Raw genomic sequence first — 23,069 nt, 5'->3', positions numbered from 1 at the left:
TCTGAACAGTTTCCCACATCCCCACAGCATGATTCTGCCACCACCATGCTTCACTGTGGGGGTGGTGTTCTTGGGGTAATGAGAGGTGTTGGGTTTGCGTCAGACATAGCGTTTTCTTTGATGGCCAAAAAGCTCAATTTTAGTCTCATCTGACCAGAGTACCTTCTTATTTTTTTCTTTAAGCAATGGCTTTTTTCTGTCCACTCTTCCATAAAGCCCAGCTCTGTGGAGTGTACGACTTAAAGTGGTCCTATGGACAGATACTTCAATCTTCACTGTGGAGCTTTGCAGCTCCTTCAGGATTATCTTTGGTCTCTTTGTTGCATCTGAATAATGCCTTCCTTGCCTGGTCCGTGGGTTTTGGCGGGCGGCCCTCTCTTGGCAGGTTTGTTGCCATATTCTTAAAACATTTTAATAATGGATTTAATGGTACTTCGTGGGATGTTCAAAGTTTCTGATATGTTTTATAACCCAACCCTGATCTGTACTTCTCCACAACGTTGTCCCTGACCTGTTTGGGGAGCTCCTTGGTCTTTATGGTGCCGCTTGCTTGGTGGTGCCACTTGCTTAGTGGTGTTGCAGACTCTGGGGCCTTTCAGGTGTATATATGCTGAGATCATGTGACAGATATTGTGACACGTAGATTGCACACAGGTGGACTTTATTTAACTAATTATGTGACTTCTGAAGGTAATTGGTTGCACCAGGTCTTATTTAGGGGCTTCATGGCAAAGGGGGTGAATACATATGCATGCACAACTTTTCAATTTTTTCTTTTTTTGAATTTTTTGAAACAAGTTATTTTTTTCATTTCACTTCACCGATTTGAACTATTTTGTGTATGTCCATTGCATGAAATCCAAATAAAAATCCATTTAAATTACAGGTTGTATGTCACGACTTCTGCCGAAGTTGAACCCTCTCCTTGTTCGGGCGGCGTTCAGCGGTCGAAGTCACCGACCTTCTAGCCATCGCTGATCCACTTTTCATTTCCCATAGGTTTTGTCTTGTCTTCCATCACACCTGGATCCAATTCCATTACATGTTGTGTATTTAACCCTCTGTTACCCCTCATGTCCTTGTCGGTAATTGTTTCTTGTAGTGCTTATGCACGGTATGCTGGTATTTACCCGGGTTTTGTTGGACCCATTTATTGTATTGTTCTGTTGACGGTGGTTTATGGATATTAAACAGTTGTAAATCAGTTTTCGCTCTACATTTATTTTTTACAATCTCTAAGTTCCGTCTGCGCAAACACCTTTTAACTTGGACCTATAATGTTCTATTTGTAATCCAATTACACAATGATGGGTTGTGCATAAAAAATAATTGTATTTAAGGTCATATACTTATTGAGTCATGAAAGAGGAAGACATCACAAAACAGTTCTTAGATCTGGGACTTTTCACCTCAAAACTATGCATTTTGCAGGTAGAACCTTATAGTCTCAAATCCTTGATCATTCATATCATAGGTTCTGGTGCTCTTTAAATGACTTACATTTTTTTCAACACTTTTTCAGAAGAATGGCCATATCTTAAGCTGTTTATGGTAAAAATAAATACAGGTGCCTTAGAGGTGTTGCTGTTTTTGTCTTGTACTACAAAAACCTCAATGGGAGGGGTATTTCACAAAAATGAAAAACTTACCACATTTTATTGATAACTAGCTAGGAGTTCACGGACTTTGGGTGTCAGAGACCAGACAAATATATCAGTTTACTCATCCAGAGCTAAACCTTTTAGTTATCCATAGGATATAGTGTATTTGTCATTTTAGGGAAATATCACTTTTTTTAAGCTGCACAATGCAGAAATCGCTTGCCATTTCCTGGTTGCTAAAACTCTAATAGTTAGCCTAATTTCAGTTTATGTGACAAAATAAAATGGTACAGTGTAGAGAATCATTGTACCATCTAAACCGCTGTGAGCAAAACTCAGCAAAACTTAAGAATGGGTAGCATAGAAATAGAGCACATCCATCAGATCTACCCGTTCTTAGACTTGCTTTGGATTAGAATGATTGATTTAGAACTCACATTTCTATGTGCATTTGGTCAGTTCGCCCAAAAAGTTACATATTGCTACTTTAACAAATGAACATGAATTTATATATTTGATGATGTGATTGGAAAGACATATTATCTTTATCTAATCATTAAAGGTCTGTACTTTTCTATTTAAATTGAAATAATGGTAACATTCTGTGACTGATAGAACCTTTGTTCTATTTGTAATTGCACCCACTTGAAAAAATATTTGCAAATGGTTTAGGATTTTGGTGCTCTGCCCTTTAGGTATCTTTTAAGGCTAGGACCTTAATGGGTTATGAAAGACGAATTCACTATAAAATGGTTCTGAGGTCCAGGATGTGAAAACTTTAATGCGAAATATCTCAGAACTAAGCTTTGCACAGATAGAACCGTATAGTCCCAAAGTCTCGTAATGTCAAATTCACTCAGGGTGAATCACAAATAATTTAAGTCACACTGTCTCGGTCCCGTGTTTTAAGTGCTTTCTCCTTTTTATTTGACACAATGTTAGTACTACCCAAATATGCCAATAAATTGCCAAAGGAACCCTGCAGGGTGGCGTTGAAATAAAAATCTGTCTGACCTTTATAAAGCAAGCGATTGAATAACTGTTTACTCTGAGCTCTGACACCAGTGGAACATTAAATGGCACTTTTGTATTTGACAGAGTGAGATGCAATGACAAAGCAGGTTTTCCAATGCATTAGAGATCAAACAGGAACTGAACTGGGTGCATGCTGTTGGTTGTACTCCCTTGTAACAGTCCTCTGCATCATAGATGGGCATGTTGCCTAGTAGCTTCCCTCGTGGTTATGTGGGGAAACCCATCCTTTACACAGGAAGTCCATGTGTCCACTGCACTCACACTGCTAGACTGATCAAAATGGAAAATCTACAAAGGAAATTATGTTAAAGGGCTAACATAATTCCTTTAAAATGCCTACAGTATATCAACATCATCTACTGTATGTAACTGTTTTGTTTTACTGATAATAAACAAAGCAACCCTTGAAACGTCTATGTCTACACATGTTGACATGTACGATTACACTATATCAGCAGCATATGGTAACTGGAACAAACACAAAAGATGTAGACCATTTCAAAGAGCATTTACATTGGCACCCCAAAAACAGAAGCAGTTTAACATGGAGTAAAGATCCACAACAAGAGTTAGTTGGACTCAGTTTCACCTCGCTGATGAAAGAGGCGGTGGGGAATATTGGCTTATCTCCTCTCAGCCACAAGTGACACCAAACCATTTTGTGCTAAAAGGTCACATACTGTACACCCTGGTACTGACATGGTCAGTCTTTGCCAGGAGGACAAATCATTTGGTTGAACCCATCACTGCAGCTTTGATCAATTTCACAGTTAAATTCAGAAAGTGTTGCCAATAAACTTACCAGGGATCTTTGGGGCCACTTAGTAAAACAAACAGGCTGTGTCACAATACTCTTGAATACTTTCTTGTTTCATTCCCTTTGTCAAAGGATACTAATCTGAATGTTATGGATTGATAAAGGGAAACATAGGTAGCATCCCAATTCTCCACACTTCTCCCAAATTGTGCCCTCGCACACTCCCTCTAATGGATTGTAGATCTACTGTATGACTGGAAGTGTGCAAGGGCACACTTTGGGAGAAGGGTGGATAATCGGTACGCAGACATGGTGAGAACACCTCCAAGCCAGTCAGTGGGATGGGTGGGATTTCGGACGTGATAGATGGTCTTGATCAGGATTGCCACAATGGAATTGCTTCCCATTGAAGAAAATATTTAGGCAGCTAAGTAGCTACAGATTATATTTTTCCAGGAAGCTTCTGCAGGGCTATTTTAACAATTTACCCTTTAGCATTCCCTAACTATATTTGACATGAATTTTAAATAATTTGACAATGCCCAAATGATTGTCTATAAATAAAAATGACTGTGTAAATGCATGGTTGTCCTTGAGCTGTTCCTTTGACATGTTTAAAACGTAAATATGCTGTTTGAAATACCATCTGAGGGACAAATGGTTTGCCTGACATCTTAGAGAGTGCACTTTGGACAGTGATTGGTGGTGGCAGTGCAGACTATCTCCAAATCCCTTAATCACTCAAGCGAAAGCACATGTCCATCCTTGTCAGAGTGCTCCACTGTGTATATGTCAGAACTCCAACATTACAATAGAGCTTACATAATATTTCTTCAGCGTTTATTTTGCATGACAGCCCACTACTTTAAGCATACGAAACTGCACCACTTGCAAAACAAAATACTAAGTATGCTAAATAATTACACAGAAACAGTCCACAAGGGAGGTAGTGTATTAAAATAAACACTATGTTTTATTCTTAAATATTTATTAGTCAGCATCCAAGGTGAAAAATAAAGAGGCTTTCTTACTATTATGTATTAATAACAGGTCCAACCGTAGCCCATATTTTTAAAATGTATAGAGCAGGGTTCTCCAACCCTGTACCTGGAGAGCTACCATCATGTAGATTTTCGCTTCAACCCTAATCTACTGTAGCACACCTGATTCTAATAATTAGCTTGTTGGTAAAAAAAAAATGAATCAGGTTAGTTACAACTGGGCTTGGAGCAAAAAAAACAAAGCAAGGGGTAGTTATCCAGGAACAGGGTTGGACAGCCCTGGTATAGTCACCCCTCAACACCTCAACCACTTGTAATCCGTAGGGAAAGCATTACCCATGAAAACATGCAGTATTTTGGATTAAACTGCAGATGCGCCAGGCTAGCTCCCCTGTGTTTTTTGCATTAGCATGATCAACCTGGAAATGCTACCTGCTGTCACTTTGTTTGTAAAGGACTCAGGAGTACTGGATATCTAACATGACATTGAGTTAAAGCCTTGCGACACACTTCAGTACATCTAATTCTGGGAACCACTAAGCACACACTAAACGTGGATGGAAAATATGAAGGCCGGTAAGAGAAACAAGTAGGTTAAAAGCACTAGAGAGTTGCCTGTGAGGGGATATGAAGACGTAGTTCAGTATTATGCTCTGACTCAATTGAGTTACAGCATGACAATGTGTCTGTCCACTGTAAGTACAGTATGCACATTGCATTGTTCCATGGGCCAAATTAAAAAAAATGTCTGCTTTCACATTGATATTCCCATGGTAAATTTCATACGTTTATGCTATTGACATTGTCACCTCAAGGGATATTTAGTCCTGGCTTGTCCCTCTTGTTATTACATATCTAGAAGGATTTTTTCCAAGACTTGCAAAGGATTTTCTGAAAGGCGCGCCGGAAATCCTGGTTGAAGATAGTGTAGATGGCGGGGTTGAGGGAGCTGTTACAGTAACCGATCCAGAAGAAGAACTTAAAGAGGGGATCGGGGATCTTACAGGGGTCCCCGCACACTCCGTGCAGGCAGTAGCTGAAGAAGAATGGGAACCAGCACACCACAAACACTCCCATGACCACCGCCAGCACAAAGGTGAATCTCTTCTCCCTGGCCTGGGATACCTTTTTCCTGGACGCAGAGCTCCTCCTCCTCTTCTTCCTCCTGGAAGCGAACAGGTCCATGGATTTGTTGCTGGCTCTGGAGATTCGGCTGGAGTGTTTGGAGATGGCGCTGTTCTTCCGGCTGGCTCTCTTGGCCCTCTTATGGTTCAGGTCTTGAGGTTTGGGGTGACCTTTGCCCTCTGAGGAGGAGCTCTCCTCCAGGTCCACCTCGTCTTGGACCCCTGTTGTCCTCATGCTGGTGGGCGTGGAAGGGCACTGCCAGTGCCCGTTCTCTTTGTCCCCGTTGATTTTGCACGAGGTGGCTTTGCTTAACCCATTCTCAGTCATTGTAGGTTCACCTGGACCATGTTTTTTCTCCGACATGCCCCTGGTCCTTGTCTTGGCCACTTGGTATATTCTAATATATACTAATATCATGATTAGGCAAGGAGCAAAGAATGACGCAATGCTAGAGGAAAGGATGTACCAAGTGTCATTGTTCAGCTCACATCCTGGGTACTGAGAGTTATCATTGTTCTTGTCTATTGATATTAACGGAGGAGAAGATATCATCGCAGATATAAGCCATACAATGACGATAATACATTTCACTCGCTTAGGAGTCCGTTTGAGATTGTATTCAACAGCTTGCGTAACGGACCAGTAACGGTCCAAACTGATTGCACACAGATGGACAATGGACGAAGTGCAAAATAAGACATCTAAAGCAAGGTAAATTCCGCACCAAACTTTCCCGAAATACCAATAGCCCATAAGTTCGTTTGCCAGAGAAAAAGGCATCACCAAAGTGGCGACCAGAATGTCTGCTGTGGCTAAGGAAACCAAAAACAGGTTCTGGGGTGCTTTCAGTGCCCGGCTTGTTAACACCGCAATTACAACCAGGACGTTACCGACCACTGTAAACAAAATAAGACAACTTACAAGTGCTGCAAGACTCGCTATAGTAGCCAAAGTATATGGACTTTCTGATGAGGAATTTAAATTGAAAACTGGGAACGCGTCAACTCCGCTTGAATTAAACGATCCCATCCCGTCTATGTGGTTAGTGTTATTCCAGAATAGTCGATTCAAGGAGAAGTAGTCATTTTATGCATATAGAGTCCATCAGAAAATATCAGGTCCAAGATAAATAGGCAGTATTGACATTGCCAAAATGAAAATGCACACAATGGTGAAGGAATGGATTAAATGCCATCTCCTGAATTAGATGCCAAATAAGACTTCTTCAAAGAGAAAATCACCAAACATATATCTGGCTAATTGACTAAACGAAGATGCCACCTTGCCTTGTACATGCACACTGTTATAGCATGACAGACAACCCTTCTCCATCGGCTGCTGCCTCCCTCTCAGTGCTCCGCGACATCAGAAAGCTGTCTCAGTCAGTGCCCATGTGTTGTTCACTTACAACTAACTGATTTCTGCCCCGCCCCAACACAGTGCATGATTTTCTTGGTAACTGTTACCTCATTGAATTACAGTATGCAATACTTTTGTATTTGTTATATCAGTTCAATAAGCTATTTTGTGAAAGACGACTAGGCTATATTGAAATAAGTCGTCTGACATTATATGATCATATGATGTATTGATTATAACTTATGCCAATACGCTAGATAACGGAACTCAAATTAAGGTAATTATGAAATGAGGGAAAACATTTTATTTGCGAACACATCTATTGTCACCTGAAATATATATTGTAACTGATTATTATAATCACTCCTTTACATATTACAAAAAAACAGGCTAATACATGAAAAATGCCAGTGATGAAGCTGGAATCAAATGCACTTGTTTTTTTTTATTCCGCTCATTGGGTGTTTTGAGTTGAGCTCATCAGCCAAGCTGACATCGACATGATGTCATAGGAAAACGTGATCCTGGCACGTTTATGCAAAAAATGTCAAATGTTATCAGTGGATGGGAAAAGGTGAGTGTTGCAGGGTTGATGTTTTTCTCAATATATTGCAGTCAATGGGAAAAGATTAGTTTCACAGGGTTGACGCTTTTCTCAGCACCTTGCAGTCAATGGGAAAAGATGAGTGTCAGAGGGTTGACGTTTTTCTAATTTATCCCATGTTTCTCTCTCTCTATCTTCCTCTACCTCCTCGTTACCTCCCTCATTCTCCTCTCCCTCACCCTCTCCACCTCTCTCTCACCTCTCACCCCTCCCTTACTCTTCCCCTTCTCTCTTTCTCCCTTTTCCCTCTCCCTCCTTCACCTCTCCCTCCTCCCTCCCTTCCCTCACTGTCCCGTTCTCTCTCTACCTCCTCCTTCCTCCATTCTCTCCCCTCCTTCTTTCCCTGCCTCCTCCTCCTCTCATCTCTCTCCTCCTCCCACCTCTGTCTGTATGTTGGCTCTCTCCCCTCCTTCCTCTCTCTCCCCCTCCCTCCTTCACTCTCCCCCTTCTTTCTTTCTTTCTCTCTCTCTCTCCTCCCCCTTCCATTCTCTTTTCCTCCTTTCCCTCCAGGGTGCCAGTGTGTCCTTAAAACGTTTTAAATTGTCTTAAATTCAGTTTTCAATGGTCTTGAAAAATGCACCCGGAGATGACTTCAGTGTTTCCGCTATGTTGTGCAGCTGCTTAATTGTTGCCACCATGGCAAAATCTGTAAAAATACAAATAAAATAAAAAAACATCAAATGATAACCTACTCCTGAGGCGCATTTTCAAGATACTTGAGAACTCCACGTGTAGCCTAAGACTCTTTGTGTGCGTGTGATGTGCGTGTGCCACTGCAAGTCAGACATTGCCAGATGAGAGAGCACAGGAAGTAAGGTAGGCTACAAAATAGATAGCCAATTCGAAGCATTGCTTGTAGCTTGGCTAGTTAGCGCACTCGTTAGCTAGCTAGTTAACTATTTAGCTATTAAATGATTTGTTCAAACAGTAAAGTGCATTATCTTCATAATCAGCTGTGTGCAGTTATATATTTTTTATTTCTCAGCTGTCTATTTTACAACCCAGATATTGATACACTCTAAACATTAGGGTTCTTCTAAGATCCTCAAAGTTCTTTGAAGAACCTTAAGGTTCTTGGCACTGAAAATTGCACCCAAAAGGTCTTTCCAAGAACCCCATAGGAGGTGGGGTTCATCGAGGAACCTCCTTAGTTGGTGGGGGTTCTTGCAGAAACCTAACTGCCCAACTGAAACATTTGGATTTGAAAGGACAGCAGGTGCCGGCACTTAACTGAAACATTTAAAGATCTCTTCAATTTAAGGTAAGGTTTGTGTTACGTCCATCGTTAGATGAATGAGACCAAAGCGCAGCATGGAAAGTGTTCATGATTTTTAATACTGAACTCAGACAAAACAACAAAATACAAAACCGAATGTATCGTTCTGCAGGGCTAGACAGCAACTATGCAAAAACAAGATCCCACAATCTAAGGTGGGAAAAAGGGCTGCCTAAGTATGATCCCCAATCATAGACCATGATAAACAGCTGCCTCTGATTGGGAACCATACTAGGCCAACAAAGAAATAGAAACATAGATTTGCCCACCCAAGTCACACCCTGACCTAACCAAATAGAGAATAAACAAGGCTTTCTAAGGTCAGGGCGTGACAGGGTTTATCCCTTGAATGATCTAAATTGATATTGTTTTCTGATGATATCATCTATCTTTTCATATTTGTGCAAATCTTTCTAAAAGAGAAAATGGATACAATTCAATGGATATCAATCAACAAAGAGGTAATAATTATGTGCTGTAGGCTATAAGAATATGTTAGCTGTATTGGGTGCAGGCTAGCTGTATTGGGTGCAGATGACTGAACAGCTCAATTTTGTGTCTGTGTCTGCAGGTATACAGATGAGGAGACATACAAAGTTATGCCAATTGGTATTGGTATATTATGCAGATGAGATTTACCATCCTCCTCCCTTACCTCTTCAATAAATATCCCATAGGCCTCTACATTATGGACAAGGTATGTCCATAATACAGTTTTTTTCATTTACATTTACCACAAACACTAAGGTATGAATACTGTTGTGTGCATGTTTGGTTAATCATCTGTATAACTACTATTTTTGGGATTCACAGACTTCACCCTCCCTACACCTCTGATAAATATAACAGGAAACCTATTCCATCACCATGCACTGCAAAATCATTCTGGCTATGAATACGGAGAACATCAACACATTAACATCAACAGGCCAGAGGATATACCCATTGGACTTGGAGCTCTGCTGGGAGTTTACCTCATGTTTGGATTTTTTTAATCTGCTTTGCCACTAAAATCTAAAGAAACATTGAAAACTAAAATATTGTGTTGTTGTTGTTATTGTTATGTGTAGTTAAAACATTTACCCCAAACGGTTTGTCAAAAGGTTATTTGAGGATCCATTAAAAGGGGTTCTTCAAAAAACGTATAGGGGTTCCCTGACAGTTTCAATTTGAAGAACCCCTAAAGAATACTTCAGGAACATTTTCTTTTTAGAGTGTATGGATTTGAGATACGGAGCGAGTGAAAGCGCATCAGCCTCTGCGAGAACATCGGTCTCATTGGGTATTAGGCTATGATAGCAACAAAAAAATTGGACATTCATAATTACTTTACTGTTATATTAAAACATGGCTACTTCCAGTGAAAATTACATTTAGAGGTCGTGATCTAGCTATTGTGTTTTGAGTTTCCACTTACCCAGCTGGTGAATTAGCACCAAATATATTAGTTTATGATATTCGTGCCATTAGGAGATGATTAGCCTACATATTTTTTCTATTGGTGATTGCATTAAAAAAATATGGAAATCTTAGCAGGTTTGTGGTGTACGCAGACCTCAAAATTGGTATTAAATTGTATTTCAAGTGGCATTAAAAAGGTCTTAAAAAGTCTTACATTTAACTTGATGGAACCTGCAGATATCCTGTCCTTCTCTCCCCCTCCTCTCCTCTCTCTCTCTCTCTCTCTCTCTCTCTCTCTCTCCCCTTCCTCCTCTCTCCCCCGTCCTCCTCTCTCTCCCCATCCCTCCTTCACCCTCTCCTTCTCTCTCCCCTTCCCTCACTCTCCCCCTTTTCTCTCTCTCCTACCCCTCCATTCTGCCTCCCTCTTTCTTTCCTTGCCTCCCCCTCCTCTCATCTCTCTCCATCTCTCTCCCTCCTTTCTCCCTCCTCTCTCCCACAGAAAGGCCGACTGACAGACAGACAGGCAGACACAGACAAACAGAAACAGACTGCAGGCAGCCAGGCCGGCTGATAGATAGACCTGAAGGCAGGCAGGCAGTTAGGCAGGCAGACAGTTTCAAGTTTCAAGTAAATCTACAAACAAATTGATCAATATCCTCTTTAAAATTAATTCAGGAATTCATAACAAGGCTTGGAGTTTATATAACTGCAAGACCATTGTGTCCAATGGACGTCAAAAATGTTTTTGTGTCGATTGTCTTCAAATGTCCTATTCCCAGTATGTATATGCATAATTTGGGAAGATTAAACCTTCCCAAAGCTAGGGTAAGGTTTAGGGTTGAGTTTAGAGTTTGTCTTCCTGCCTGCCTCTCTGCTTGTCTGTTTGTCTGTCTGTGAGTCTGCCTGCCTGTATGTCTGTTAGTGGATGTGTCTGTCTGTCTGTCTGAGTCTTTCACCAATTAACCCATTGCTGCTCGATCCCAAACTTTTTTCCCTTGAATGCGATGTGTTGACTTATGCGCCAATACCTTTGATGCATATTTATGCGTCAATATCCTGTCTGTGGAGGTGAGAAAGGGGAGAGAGAGGTGGGCGAAATAGGAGGGAGAGAGAGGAGGGACAGGGAGAGAAATAGATCAGAGGGAGGGGGAAAGAAGGAGCACTCTAAAAATTAAAAGTTCTTGGAGTATCCTTTAGGGGTTTCTTCAAATTGAAACTGTGGAGGAACCCCTGTAAGTTCTTCAAAGTTCTTCCCTCTTAATGGATCCTCGAAGAACCTTTTGAAAAACCTTTTGGCGTACATTTTTTAACTCCCTCTGCCCCCTATTATTCATAATAATACGCATAACCATAACACAATATTTTAGTTGTCAGTGTTTATTTAGATTTATGTTGCAACACAGAATAAAAAAATGTAAATGTGAGGTAAACTCCCAGCAGAGCTCCAAGTCCAATGGGTATATCCTCTGGCCTGTTGATGTTAATGTGTTGATGTTCTCCGTATTCATAGCCAGAACGATTTTGCAGAGCATGATGATTGAACAGGTTTCCTGTTACATTCATCAGAGGTGTAGGGAGGGTGAAGTCTGTGAATCCCAAAAATAGTAATTATACAGATGTTTAACAAAACATGCACACAACAGCATTCATACCTTGGTTTGTGTGGTAAATGTGAATGAAAAAAAAAATGCTTTGATGATGGTTTTGAAACACATAAAGTTGAAGTCAGAAGTTTAAATACACTTAGGTTGGAGTCAGTAAAACTTGTTTTTCAAACACTCCACAAATTTCTTGTTAACAAACTATAGTTTTGGCAAGTCGGTTAAGACATCTACTTTGTGCATGACACAAGTAATTTTTCCAACAATTGTTTACAGACAGATTATTTCACTTATAATTCACTGCATCACAATTCCAGTGGGTCAGAAGTTTACACACACTAAGTTGACTGTGCCTTTAAACAGCTTGGAAAATTCTAGAATATGAATTCTAGGCTTTAGAAGCTTCTGATAGGCTAATTGATTAAAACATCATCTGAGTCAATTGGAGGTGTACCTGTGGATGTATTTCAAGGCCTACCTTCAAACTCAGTGCCTCTTAGCTTGACATCTTGGGAAAATCCAAAGAAATCAGCCAAGACCTCAGAAAAAAAATTGCAGACTTCCACAAGTCTGGTTCCTTCTTCAGAGCAATTTCCCAACGCCTGAAGGTACCACATTCATCTGTACAAAAAATAGTTTGCAAGTATAAACACCATGGGACCACGCAGCCGTCATACCGCTCAGGAAGCAGACACGTTCTGTCTCCTAGAGATGAACGTAATTATGTGTAAAAGGTGAAAATCAATCCCAGAACAACAGCAAAGAACCTTGTGAAAATGCTGGAGGAAACAGGTACAAAAGTATCTATACCCACAGTAAACCGAGTCCTATATCGACATAACCTGAAAGGGTTGATGTTTTTCTCAATATATTGCAGTCAATGGGAAAAGATTAAGACAAGGAAGAAACCACTGCTCCAAAATCGACATAAAAAAGCCATATTACGATTTGCAACTGCACATGGGGACAAAGATCGTATTTTTTGGAGAAATGTCCTCTGTTCTGATTAAACAAAAATAGAACTGTTTGGCCATAATGACAATCATTATATTTGAAGGAAAAGGGGAGAGGCTTGCAAGCTGAAGAACACCATCCCAACCGTGAAGCACGAAGGTGGCAGCATCATGTTGTGGGGGTGCTTTGCTGCAGGAGGGACTGGTGCACTTCACAAAATAGATGGCATCATGAGAAAATTATGTGGATATTTTTAAGCAACAGCTCAAGACATCAGTCAGGAAGTTAAAGCTTGGTCGCAAATGGGTCTTCCAAATGGACAATGACCCCAAGTATACCTCCAAAGTTGCGGCAAAATGGCTTAAGGACAACAAAGTCAAGGTATTGGAGTGGCCATCACAAAGCCCTGACCTCATTCCTATAGAACATTGGTGGGCAGAACTGAAAAAGTGTGTGCGAGCAAGGAGGCCTACAAACCTGACTCAGTTACACCAACTCTGTCAGGAGGAATGGGCCAAACTTATTATGGGAAGCTTGTGGAAATTTACCTGAAATGTTTGACCCAAGTTAAATAATTTAAATGCAATGCTACCAAATACTAATTGAGTGCATGTAAACTTCTGACCCACTGGGAATGCGATGAAAGAAATAAAAGCTGAAATAAATCATTCTCTCTACTATTATTCAGACATTTCACATTCTTAAAATAAAGTGGTGATCCTAACTGACCTAAGACTGTGAAATTTTATTAGGATTAAATGTCAGGAAATGTGAAAAATTGAGTTGAAATGTATTTGGCAAAGGTGTATGTGAACTTCTGACTTCAACAGTACCTTGTTCATGGGATTTTCATGGAAGAGTTAAGGAAGGAGGATGGAACGTGTGATCTGCATAACATACCAATAGACATTCCTTTGTATGCCTCCTCATCTGCATACATGCAGACACAGACACAAAAGTGAGCAGTTCAGTCATCGGCACCCAATACAGCTGGCCTTCAGAATATTCTTTAAGCATACAGTACACATTCTTACCTCTTTGTTGATTGATATCCATTGAATTGTGTCCATTTTCTGTTTTAGAAAGATTTGCACAAATATTAAAAGATAGATGATATCATCAAACAACAATATACATTTAGATCATATAAGAGACACACCTTACCTTAAATTGAGGAGAACTTTACATTTTACAGTTAAGTGCCTGCACCTGCTGTCCTTTCAAATTCAAATCCAAATGTTTCAGTTGGACAGTTAGGTTCCTGCAAGAACCCACCAACTAAGGAGATTCCTCGATCTACCTTTTGGGTCTATTTTCAGTGCCAAGAACCCTACGGTTCTTCAAAGAACTTTGAGGATCTTAGAAGAACCGTTGTTGAACCCCTAATTTTTAGAGCGAGGGAGATAAAATGGAGGGGGGAGGAGGGCGAGACTGAAGGAAGGAGTGGGGAAAGAGAGAGAGGAGGGAGAAAGAAGAGAGAGAGAGAGGGACGGAGAGCGAGAGGAAGGTGTCATGTCAGTGATGCCTTTCTCTATGTGTCCATATTGTGATGCTAATCTTCCCCCATTGAATGCAATGTATTGACATGAGCATCAACCCTGTGACACTCATATTTTCCTATTGACATAAGCATCAACACTGTCCTATTTCCTATGTAGTCCTATTTTCCCATTGACTGCAAATTATTGACATAAGATCAAATTGGTCGACTCATATGTTTTCACATTGACCGCAATGTATTGACATAAACATCCACCCTGTGACATTCATCTTTTGCCTATGAACCCAATGTATTGAGGTAAACATAAACCCTGTGACACTTAGGGCTGTGGTGGTCATGAAATTTTGTCAGCCGGTGTTTGTCATTCAAATAACTGCTGGTCTCACGGTAATTGACCGTTAATTAACGTAAACACATTTAGCATCTCATGCTTCAAGCCGACCTTTGGAACATCTACATTTTAAAAAGTCTAATGAATCAATTGAATGTAGCCTACACCATCCCAATAATCCTTTATTTTAGGTAGATCTAACAAAATGTATTTAATGTTTTTTTTTCCCCTCATCAATCTACACACAATAACCCATAATGACAAAAGGAAAACATAATTTTTTTAAATTATGCAAATGTATTAAAAATAAAAAATAGAAATACCTTATTAATACCTTATAAGTATTCAGACCCTTTGCTACAGTATGAGACTCGAAATTTAGCTCAGGTGCATCCTGTTTCCATTGATCATCTTTGAGATGTTTTTACAACTTGATTGGAGTCCACCTGTGGCAAATTCAATTGATTGGACATGATTTGGAAAGGCATACACCCACAGTCGACAGTGCATGTCAGAGCAAAAACCAAGCTATGAGGTTGAAGGAATTGTCCTTAGAGCTCCGAGACAAGATTGTGTCGAGGCACCGATCTGGGGAAGGGCACCAAAACTTTTTCGGGGGAGAAGGGCCTTTGTCAGGGAGGTGACCGAGAACCCGATGATCACTCTGACAGAGTTCCGGAGTTCATCTGTGGAGATGGGAGAGCCTTCCAGAAGGACAACCATCTCTGCAGCACTCCACCAATCAGGCCTTTATGGTATAGTGGCCAGACCAAAGCCACTCCTCTGTAAAAGGCACATGACAGCCCATTTGGAGTTTTTTAAATTTTACTTTTATTTAACCAGGTAGGCTAGTTGAGAACAAGTTCTCATTTGCAACTGCGACCTGGCCAAGATAAAGCATAGCAGTGTGAACAGACAACACAGAGTTACACATGGAGTAAACAATGAACAATAAACAAGTCAATAACATAGTAGAATAAAAAAATAAAGAATCTATACACATTGTGTGCAAAAGGCATGAGGAGGTAAGCAATAAATAGGCCATAGGAGTGAATAATTACAATTTAGCAGATTAACACTGGAGTGATAATGCCAATGTAACGGAATTCCTCTTCTTCAGAGGAGGAGTAGCAAGGATCAGACCAATGTGCAGCGTGGTAAGTGTCCATAATGATATATTTAATAAATCAACAGAACACTGAACAAAATAACAAAAGTACAAACAAACACCCGAAACCAGTCCCGTCTGGTGATAACACTAACATACCTGTCCCTTACACAGGATACAACCACCCACAAAACACAATAGAAAACAGGCTACCTAAATATGTCTCCCAATCAGAGACAACGACTGACACCTGCCTCTAATTGAAAACCATACTAGGCCAAACACATAGAAATATAACAACAGAACAAAACATAGAAATACAACATAGAATGTACGCCCCAACTCACACCCTGACCAACTAAAATAAAGACATAAAAAAGGAATTAAGGTCAGAACATGACAGCCAAAAGGTACCTATAAAGACTCTCAGACCATGAGAAACAAGATTCTCTGGTATGATGAAACCAAGATAGAACTCTTTGGCCTGAATGCCAAGTGTCACGTCTGGAGGAAACTGTTCAAGGAATATAACACTTCCTATATGTGTTCATTATCCAATTCAATTTAAATCACTCTGTTTCTAAGAATTTGTAAGATCCTTATTTGCATAAAATAGACAGAGACCAGTCTACCAAAATTAGCCAATAGCATTTATTCTTGAGAGCGCTAGTCATAATACAATGCACATTGGTTTATATACCTCACATTTCGTCATAAATGTCTCTCCTCCTCTCAGATACAATGGCAATATAGTTCACAAGCCTTCCCACATTGTCTGCCACCTGTTAAACAATCCACTACAAGCCCAAGGTTTCTCCCCTCCCTGGGGTAGGGACAGAATGTCCTGTAAGGAACACAGCATTCCAGCCGGTCTGACGATAGCTCCATTCGTTTCTAACAAGGAATAGAAAGTCCTTGTTCTAATTCTTGACTAAAACTACACACATTATATTCAGTATTATGATTATAATAAGATTCATACATTCATACAGTAACATAGTAGTGTTTTGTTTAGTTATAGTTCTAAGTTAAATGTATACATAATTTAGTCATTATTCATAAAAATCCCATAACAGAAACCTAGCACCATCCCTACAGTGAAGCATTGTGGTGGCAGCATCATGCTGTGGGGAAGTTTTTCAGCGCCAGAGACTGGGAGACTTGTCAGGATCGAGGGAAAGATGAACGGAGCAAAGTACAGAAAGATCCATATTGAAAACCTGCTCCAGGGCAGGTTTTGGAAGGTGAAGCGGCGCAATTGCGCCTTCTTCACCACACTGTCTGTGTGGGTGGACCATTTCAGTTTGTTAGTGATGTGTATGCCAAGGAACTTAAAATGTTCCACCTTCTCCACTGCTATCCCGTCGATGTGGATAGGGGGTTGTTCCCTCTGCTGTTTCCTGAAGTCCACGATCATCTGCTTTGTTTTGTTGACGCTGAGTGAGAGATTATTTTCCTGGCACCACACTCCCAGATCCTTCACCTCCTCCCAGTAGGCTGTCTCTTTGTTGTTGGTAATCAAGCCTACAACTGTTGTGTCGTCTGCAAACTTGATGATTGAGTTGGAGGCCTGCTTGGCCACGCAGTCATGGGTGAACAGGGAGTACAGGAGGGGGCTGAGCATGCACCCTTGTGGGGCCCCAGTGTTGAGGATCAGCGAAGTGCAGGTGTTGTTTCCTACCTTCACCATCTGGGGGCGGCCCTTCAGGATGTCCAGGACCCAATTACATAGGGCTGGGTTCAGACCCAGGGCCTCGAGCTTAATGATGAGCTTGGAGGGTACTATGGTGCTGAATGCTGAGCTATAGTCAATGAACAGTATTCTTACATTGGTTTCCTCTTGTCCAGATTGAATAGGACAGTGTACAGTGTGATGGTGATTACATCGTCTGTGGACCTATTGGGGCAGTAAGCAAATTGAAGTTTGTCTAGGGTGACAGGTAAGGTGGAGGTAATATAATCCTTGACTAGTCTCTCAAAGCGCTTCATGATGACAGAAGTGGATGCTACGAGGCGATAGTCATTTAGTTCAGTTACCTTTGCATTCTTGGGTACAGGAACAATGGTGGCCATCTTGAAGAATGTGGGGACAGCAGACTGGGATAGGAAGAGATTAAATATGTCCATAAACACACCAGCCAGCTGGTCTGCGCATGCTCTGAGGATGCGGCTAGGGATACGAGGGTTAACACATTTAAATGTCTTTCTCATGTTGGCCACAGAGAAGGAGAGCCCACAGTCCTTGGAGGGAGTGAACATTAGCGAGTAATATACTCGGAAGCCGTGGGTGGTGTGTGCGCCTCCTCAGTCGGACTAGAAGACCGCTCCGAGTACCTCTCCTTCGCCGACATTGTTTTCGGTCGGCTTCTGGAATCAGTTCAATTGGGTAGTGCGAACACAGGATCCACTTCGGAATAGTCGTATTCCTGGTTGTAAAACAAAATACTGCAAAGTTTCCTAAGAACTAGAAGCGAGGCAGCCCTCTCTGTTGGCGCCATCTTACTCAGTCTATAGGCTATATGTTTTAATTTCTAATACATTCTATGGCTGCATGATGGGACAAATGATGCATTGAAAAAAGTAACATGAAAGGGAGGCACTCTGCTCTATTTCTTGCTCAGGCTGCACACACTTCGTCAGCCTCTCATTCACAATTTGACAAGCACTTGATAATTATGCTCATGCAGTATTGCACATTTTATCTGGTCTTTACATACAGCCTACTAATATATGTGTAAAATTGTTTTATTTAGAAATTGCCCACAAAATATATATATATATATAACCATCCATAGCTTGCACTTGAATAGTGTATGGAGGTTACTTGCAGCTGCTTTCTTAATATGCCAGGTAGGCTACACCGTTTGTTAAGTGGATTAATGTGCTTTGATCAATAATTATAGCAGCACAAATTAAGAATTGAGCAATAAATATAGCAGCATGAGAAAGCTGGGATCCGCTTTGATTATATAGTGGTCAGTATCACACACGATTGCACAATGACTAGTCTTATACATTTAAATACATTTGTCAAAGTTATGGATATACTACTGTCTGTTCAGATAGAAATGAAATAATTCAGCATAGCCTACTGCACCATGAGAAGGCCTATAATTTAACCACAGAGGATCAATAATGTTAAAAAAAAATACTAGCTGTGGATTGTGTTTAGCCCAATAACATGGCATAGCCTACAATTGGAAACACAGCAAATCTGTCAGTGAACTGCATGCAGACAAAACAGGGTTTTCGCAATATTTAAAATGCAATCGCGGGAAAACAGGTTGGAAAGCAAATGTCTCCTGTTGAAAAGAGAAGACAAATTTGTATCAATTTCCAAATATTGTTTTACAAAGGAAAACTAGAGAGAGATAGGCTTTTGGCACGATTGCATCGGTCATGTGAGCTGCACATCATTGGGTGAATCAGTGAAACTGAAAAGCATGTTTAGGACTATAATTTCCTCCTCATATTGTAGCCTACATTATGTCTCCACACACCTAGGCCAAGGCTATTGATGGATGGAAGTCAATGTCGTTTTAATTGATCTTAGATTGTCAGTTTGTCAGTGTCAAAGTAGTCTGTCCTTTCAATCATTTAAGCAGTATTAAATGCATTTATAAAATAACACATTTTCCCAGGATCCTAGGTAACTAAATATTTGTGTGCAACTGTAAGTGCCTCAACTTTACTGACCTCAGCCACTGCGCAAATGCAATGAGATGCATGCAATGCTTAATTATAAGAGGTGTTTTCTTTTCTCATGCATTCTGGTACCTCAAAGCTCCCCAGGTCACCCCTCTCTCTCTCTCTCTCTCCAGCTCACTTTTTGTTCCGGCAACTCACGATTTACAAATTAAGCACTGGTATTTACATATACTAAATACTATGTGTGAAATTAGTTTTGTTTTAGAATGGGCCATTATCACGCACCTGTCGGAACAGAGCAGAGTAAAAAAAGACCTCATCTGCTTTTCTTGCGGTTTAGTTTCATGTCAGCCAGGTAGGCTACTCCGGTTAGCCTTTATGGGTAAGTCTCTAAGAGCTTTCCACACCTGGATTGTGCAACATTTTCCATTATTCTTTTAAAAATTCTTCAAGCTCTGTCAAATTGGTTGTTGATCATTGCTAGACAACCATATTCACTGTCTTCTTGCTGAGCAACTCCAGTGTAGATATGGCCTTGTGTTTTAGGTTATTGTCCTACTGAAAGGTGAATTAGTCTCCCAGTTTCTGGTGGAAAGTCGACTGAGCCAGGTTTTCCTCTAGAATTTTGCCTATGCTTAGCTCCATTCCTTTTTTATCCTGAAAAACTCCCCAATCCTTAATGATTACAAGCATACCCATAACATGATGTAGCCACCACTATGCTTGAAAATATGGAGAGAGTAACTACAATGTTGATCCATCCTCAGTTAACTCCTATCACAGCCATTAAACTTTAACTGTTTTAAAGTCACCATTGGCCTCATGGTGAAATCCCTGAGAGGTATCCTTCCTCTCTGGGCAACTGAGTTAATTAGGATGGCTGAATCTTTGTGGCGAGTGGGTGTATTGATACGCCACCCAAAGTGTAATTAATAACTTCACCATGCTCAAAAGGATATTCAATATATGCTTTTTATTTTTTACCCATCTACTAAATTCACTACTCAACTAAGAGACTTTACAGATAATTATGTGTGGGGTACAGAGATGAGACAGTCATTAAAAAAATAATGTTAAACACTTATTGCACACAGAGTGAATCCATGCAACTTGTTAAGCAAATATGATTTATTTAGGCTTGCCATAACAAAAGGGGTTGAATAGTTTCATTTTGGTTTACGTTCAAAAAACATAATTCCACTTTGACATTATGAGGTATGTGGTATTGCCTGTGACAAAAATCTCAATTGAATCAATTTTAAATTCAGGCTAACAGAACATGTGGAAAAAGTCAAGGGGTGTGAATACGTTTTGAAGTCCCTGTATATATTTCCATAGACAGTAACAGAGAGCTATGGTAATTTGGAAGCAGTTGTGAATATGGAATAAAAAAAACTTTGTAACCTGGTGTTGATGTCATTTCACATTCTTTCATTATAAATTACGTAAAACACATTAAAACAGCCATTATTAAATTAAGCAACCTTCATATCTCCAAAAAGGCCATTAGCTACAGTACACTTGATAGGTGACATCACTACACTGTTCCATCAGAAAGCAGCATAACGAACCATTGCACTCTCAATGGACTTTGTTCTTCTCAAGAATGCAGATTGTGAACCCTGGGTTATCCTTAAATTGTGATTCCTCATGTCCCCTCTCCTTTCACCCTTCTCAAAATTCGAGAAGATTCCAGGTGCCTGCCCTTTGTCGTGTCCTGACTAGCATTAACGTGATTATTCTGTAAAATAAACAGTCAATTACATACCACGCTAAGTTATTATGCAATTAAATTACTCATGTAACAATTAATTAATTAGTAATCTGGGGCACCACAGAAAAAGTTAACAAGTTACTATCTCCCGACTAAACTCTAAATGTAAAAATCTCTTACATCAGTCACAGTCAATTCATTCATTCTTATTTACCTTCAGTCTCATTCTGAATGTCGCAAAATCCTTGGATATCTGCACGAACTCTAGTATAAATGATGAATCAGAGATGTACAAATTGGCTTAATTATTTATTCACTAACTAATCACACAGAATGACAAACACACAAACATAATGAGTTTACACATTGATTACTACATAATGCAACTAAACTGGTATGGCGGGTTGTTCCACAAAATGGTGGAATCAAAAGAGAGGGAAAGGGAGGGGCATGAAAGAAAGAGCGGGAGAAGAAACAAAGAACTTCCTTACGCACATACAGCCGATAACTATGCTCATGAAAATGTGAATACTTTGCACATGAACGGCCGCTCATTCGAAAATAATTGCAATGTACATATTTACGTGTGTATGTCTTGTCTCTCTGTTGAAATCGCCGGTCCATCTGGTGAGTAATTCAACAGAAAGTCTCTGGTTTGTCCACCAGAGATCAAAATCTTTCATAGTTGTTGCTCTGTTATAATGTGTACGTCAGACGTACCAATGGTCGTTTAGAATGGATCTTTAAGAGTACCACTCCTATTTACTAGACTAAAGTACTTAAACAGCTGCAGACTGAATGTTCCTGTGTTGTGTAGTCTTCATCTTCTGGGTACAGCTAAGACCACTTTCCACACCAGCAGCAACCCGCTGTGTTTTGGTCTAATCGATTCCAACTATTTGTGACGTCCAGTTCACACTGTCCGCCTGCTTGGTCTCTAGTTTTAAACAATTTCTCAGCCATGTAGCCACCGCTTCACACTTTCTGGTCTTTGTAAATTTTCTTAGAAGTGGGTTTTATACTCTCTGGGAAAAGGAGGCGTTCCATAACGTCGATGTAATGTCTGTGCACACGTGGGGGTGGTCAATGACTAGTTAAGGCTTTATATGAAAAACAATACTCTCATTTACAAGGCTAACATCACATTTCATCTTCTCACAAATAGTTTCATATTTAATCACATAAGTTCCAACATTTGGATATAACTCTGACAACTGGGAAATATACACATTCAGAGATAGGACAGTATAACATAAAGAACAATCCTGTCGAAAGTTAAGTACCCACGGACCATTCCAACTGCTTGGATTACAGAAATATTGTTCCATTATTCAATCTTTTTATGTTACCGTATTGGCAGGAGGAATCTCCTTGTGACAAAGAAGAGGCTTCTTTCCCCTCAATCCTGCCAAACACAAAGGCAGAGATTCTACAAGGTATTTATGACCGTCATAAAACTGGTGGGGGAGAGAGAGAGGCGGGGGGGAATCTGGCGCCTATGATCTTCACCCTTCTCAACCAATGCATTTCTGGAAGGACACAAGGAAATGGACACATAAATTGAGATCCACCACCTGTGTTCTTGGGAGGCGTGGTAGAGGGAGGGGTCACCTGGGGGCGTGTGGGAGAGGGGTGGGCCCTCGCAGGCTAAATGTGTCTCCACTGGATGAGTATCAAGACGGGGCCTTCCCACACACCAGAGAAGGCTCCGCCTCCGATCTCCATGGCTCGCTTGTAGAGCTTTGCTTCTTTCTCAAAGTCCCCTTCCTCATAGCTGGGGAAAAGAGAGGGAGGAGGATGGACAGAGACAAAACAAGGTTGATGACGATGTTCAGCTCATAGTATTGTATGTATATTACCAATAACACTGTGTGTGTGTGTGTGTGTGTGTGTGTGTGTGTGTGTGTGTGTGTGTGTGTGTGTAACCGCTCTAGTAGCACAAAATTGAAAATAACATTGAGGATAAAGTCTGGAATGTGTACTACATCAAAATACCTGCATCACTATACTGAGAGCGTTTCAGTTTCTAAAAGTATATATTTGGGTCTTTTTG

General features: G+C 40.4%; 1 protein-coding gene across 1 annotated transcript; it reads right to left on the bottom strand.

Annotated features, from left to right (window-relative positions):
- Nucleotides 1-2,532: 2,532 nt before the first annotated feature.
- Nucleotides 2,533-6,905, bottom strand: LOC110531806 (alpha-2 adrenergic receptor-like). The gene has a single exon (XM_021615236.2). The coding sequence runs from the start codon at nucleotides 6,546-6,548 to the stop codon at nucleotides 5,250-5,252; it is 1,299 nt and encodes a 432-aa protein (XP_021470911.1). The 5' UTR covers nucleotides 6,549-6,905; the 3' UTR covers nucleotides 2,533-5,249.
- Between the last annotated feature and the right edge of the window lie 16,164 nt (nucleotides 6,906-23,069).

Source organism: Oncorhynchus mykiss, chromosome 9 (assembly GCF_013265735.2).
Source record: "Oncorhynchus mykiss isolate Arlee chromosome 9, USDA_OmykA_1.1, whole genome shotgun sequence".
Taxonomy (NCBI): Eukaryota; Metazoa; Chordata; class Actinopteri; order Salmoniformes; family Salmonidae; genus Oncorhynchus; species Oncorhynchus mykiss.
This window is presented reverse-complemented; position numbering and strand designations above follow the sequence as displayed.

What these genes read in the sequence shown, in the direction of transcription:
- LOC110531806 (XM_021615236.2), bottom strand. Translation starts at nt 6,548, where the DNA reads ATGGGATCGTTTAATTCAAGCGGAGTTGACGCGTTCCCAGTTTTCAAT.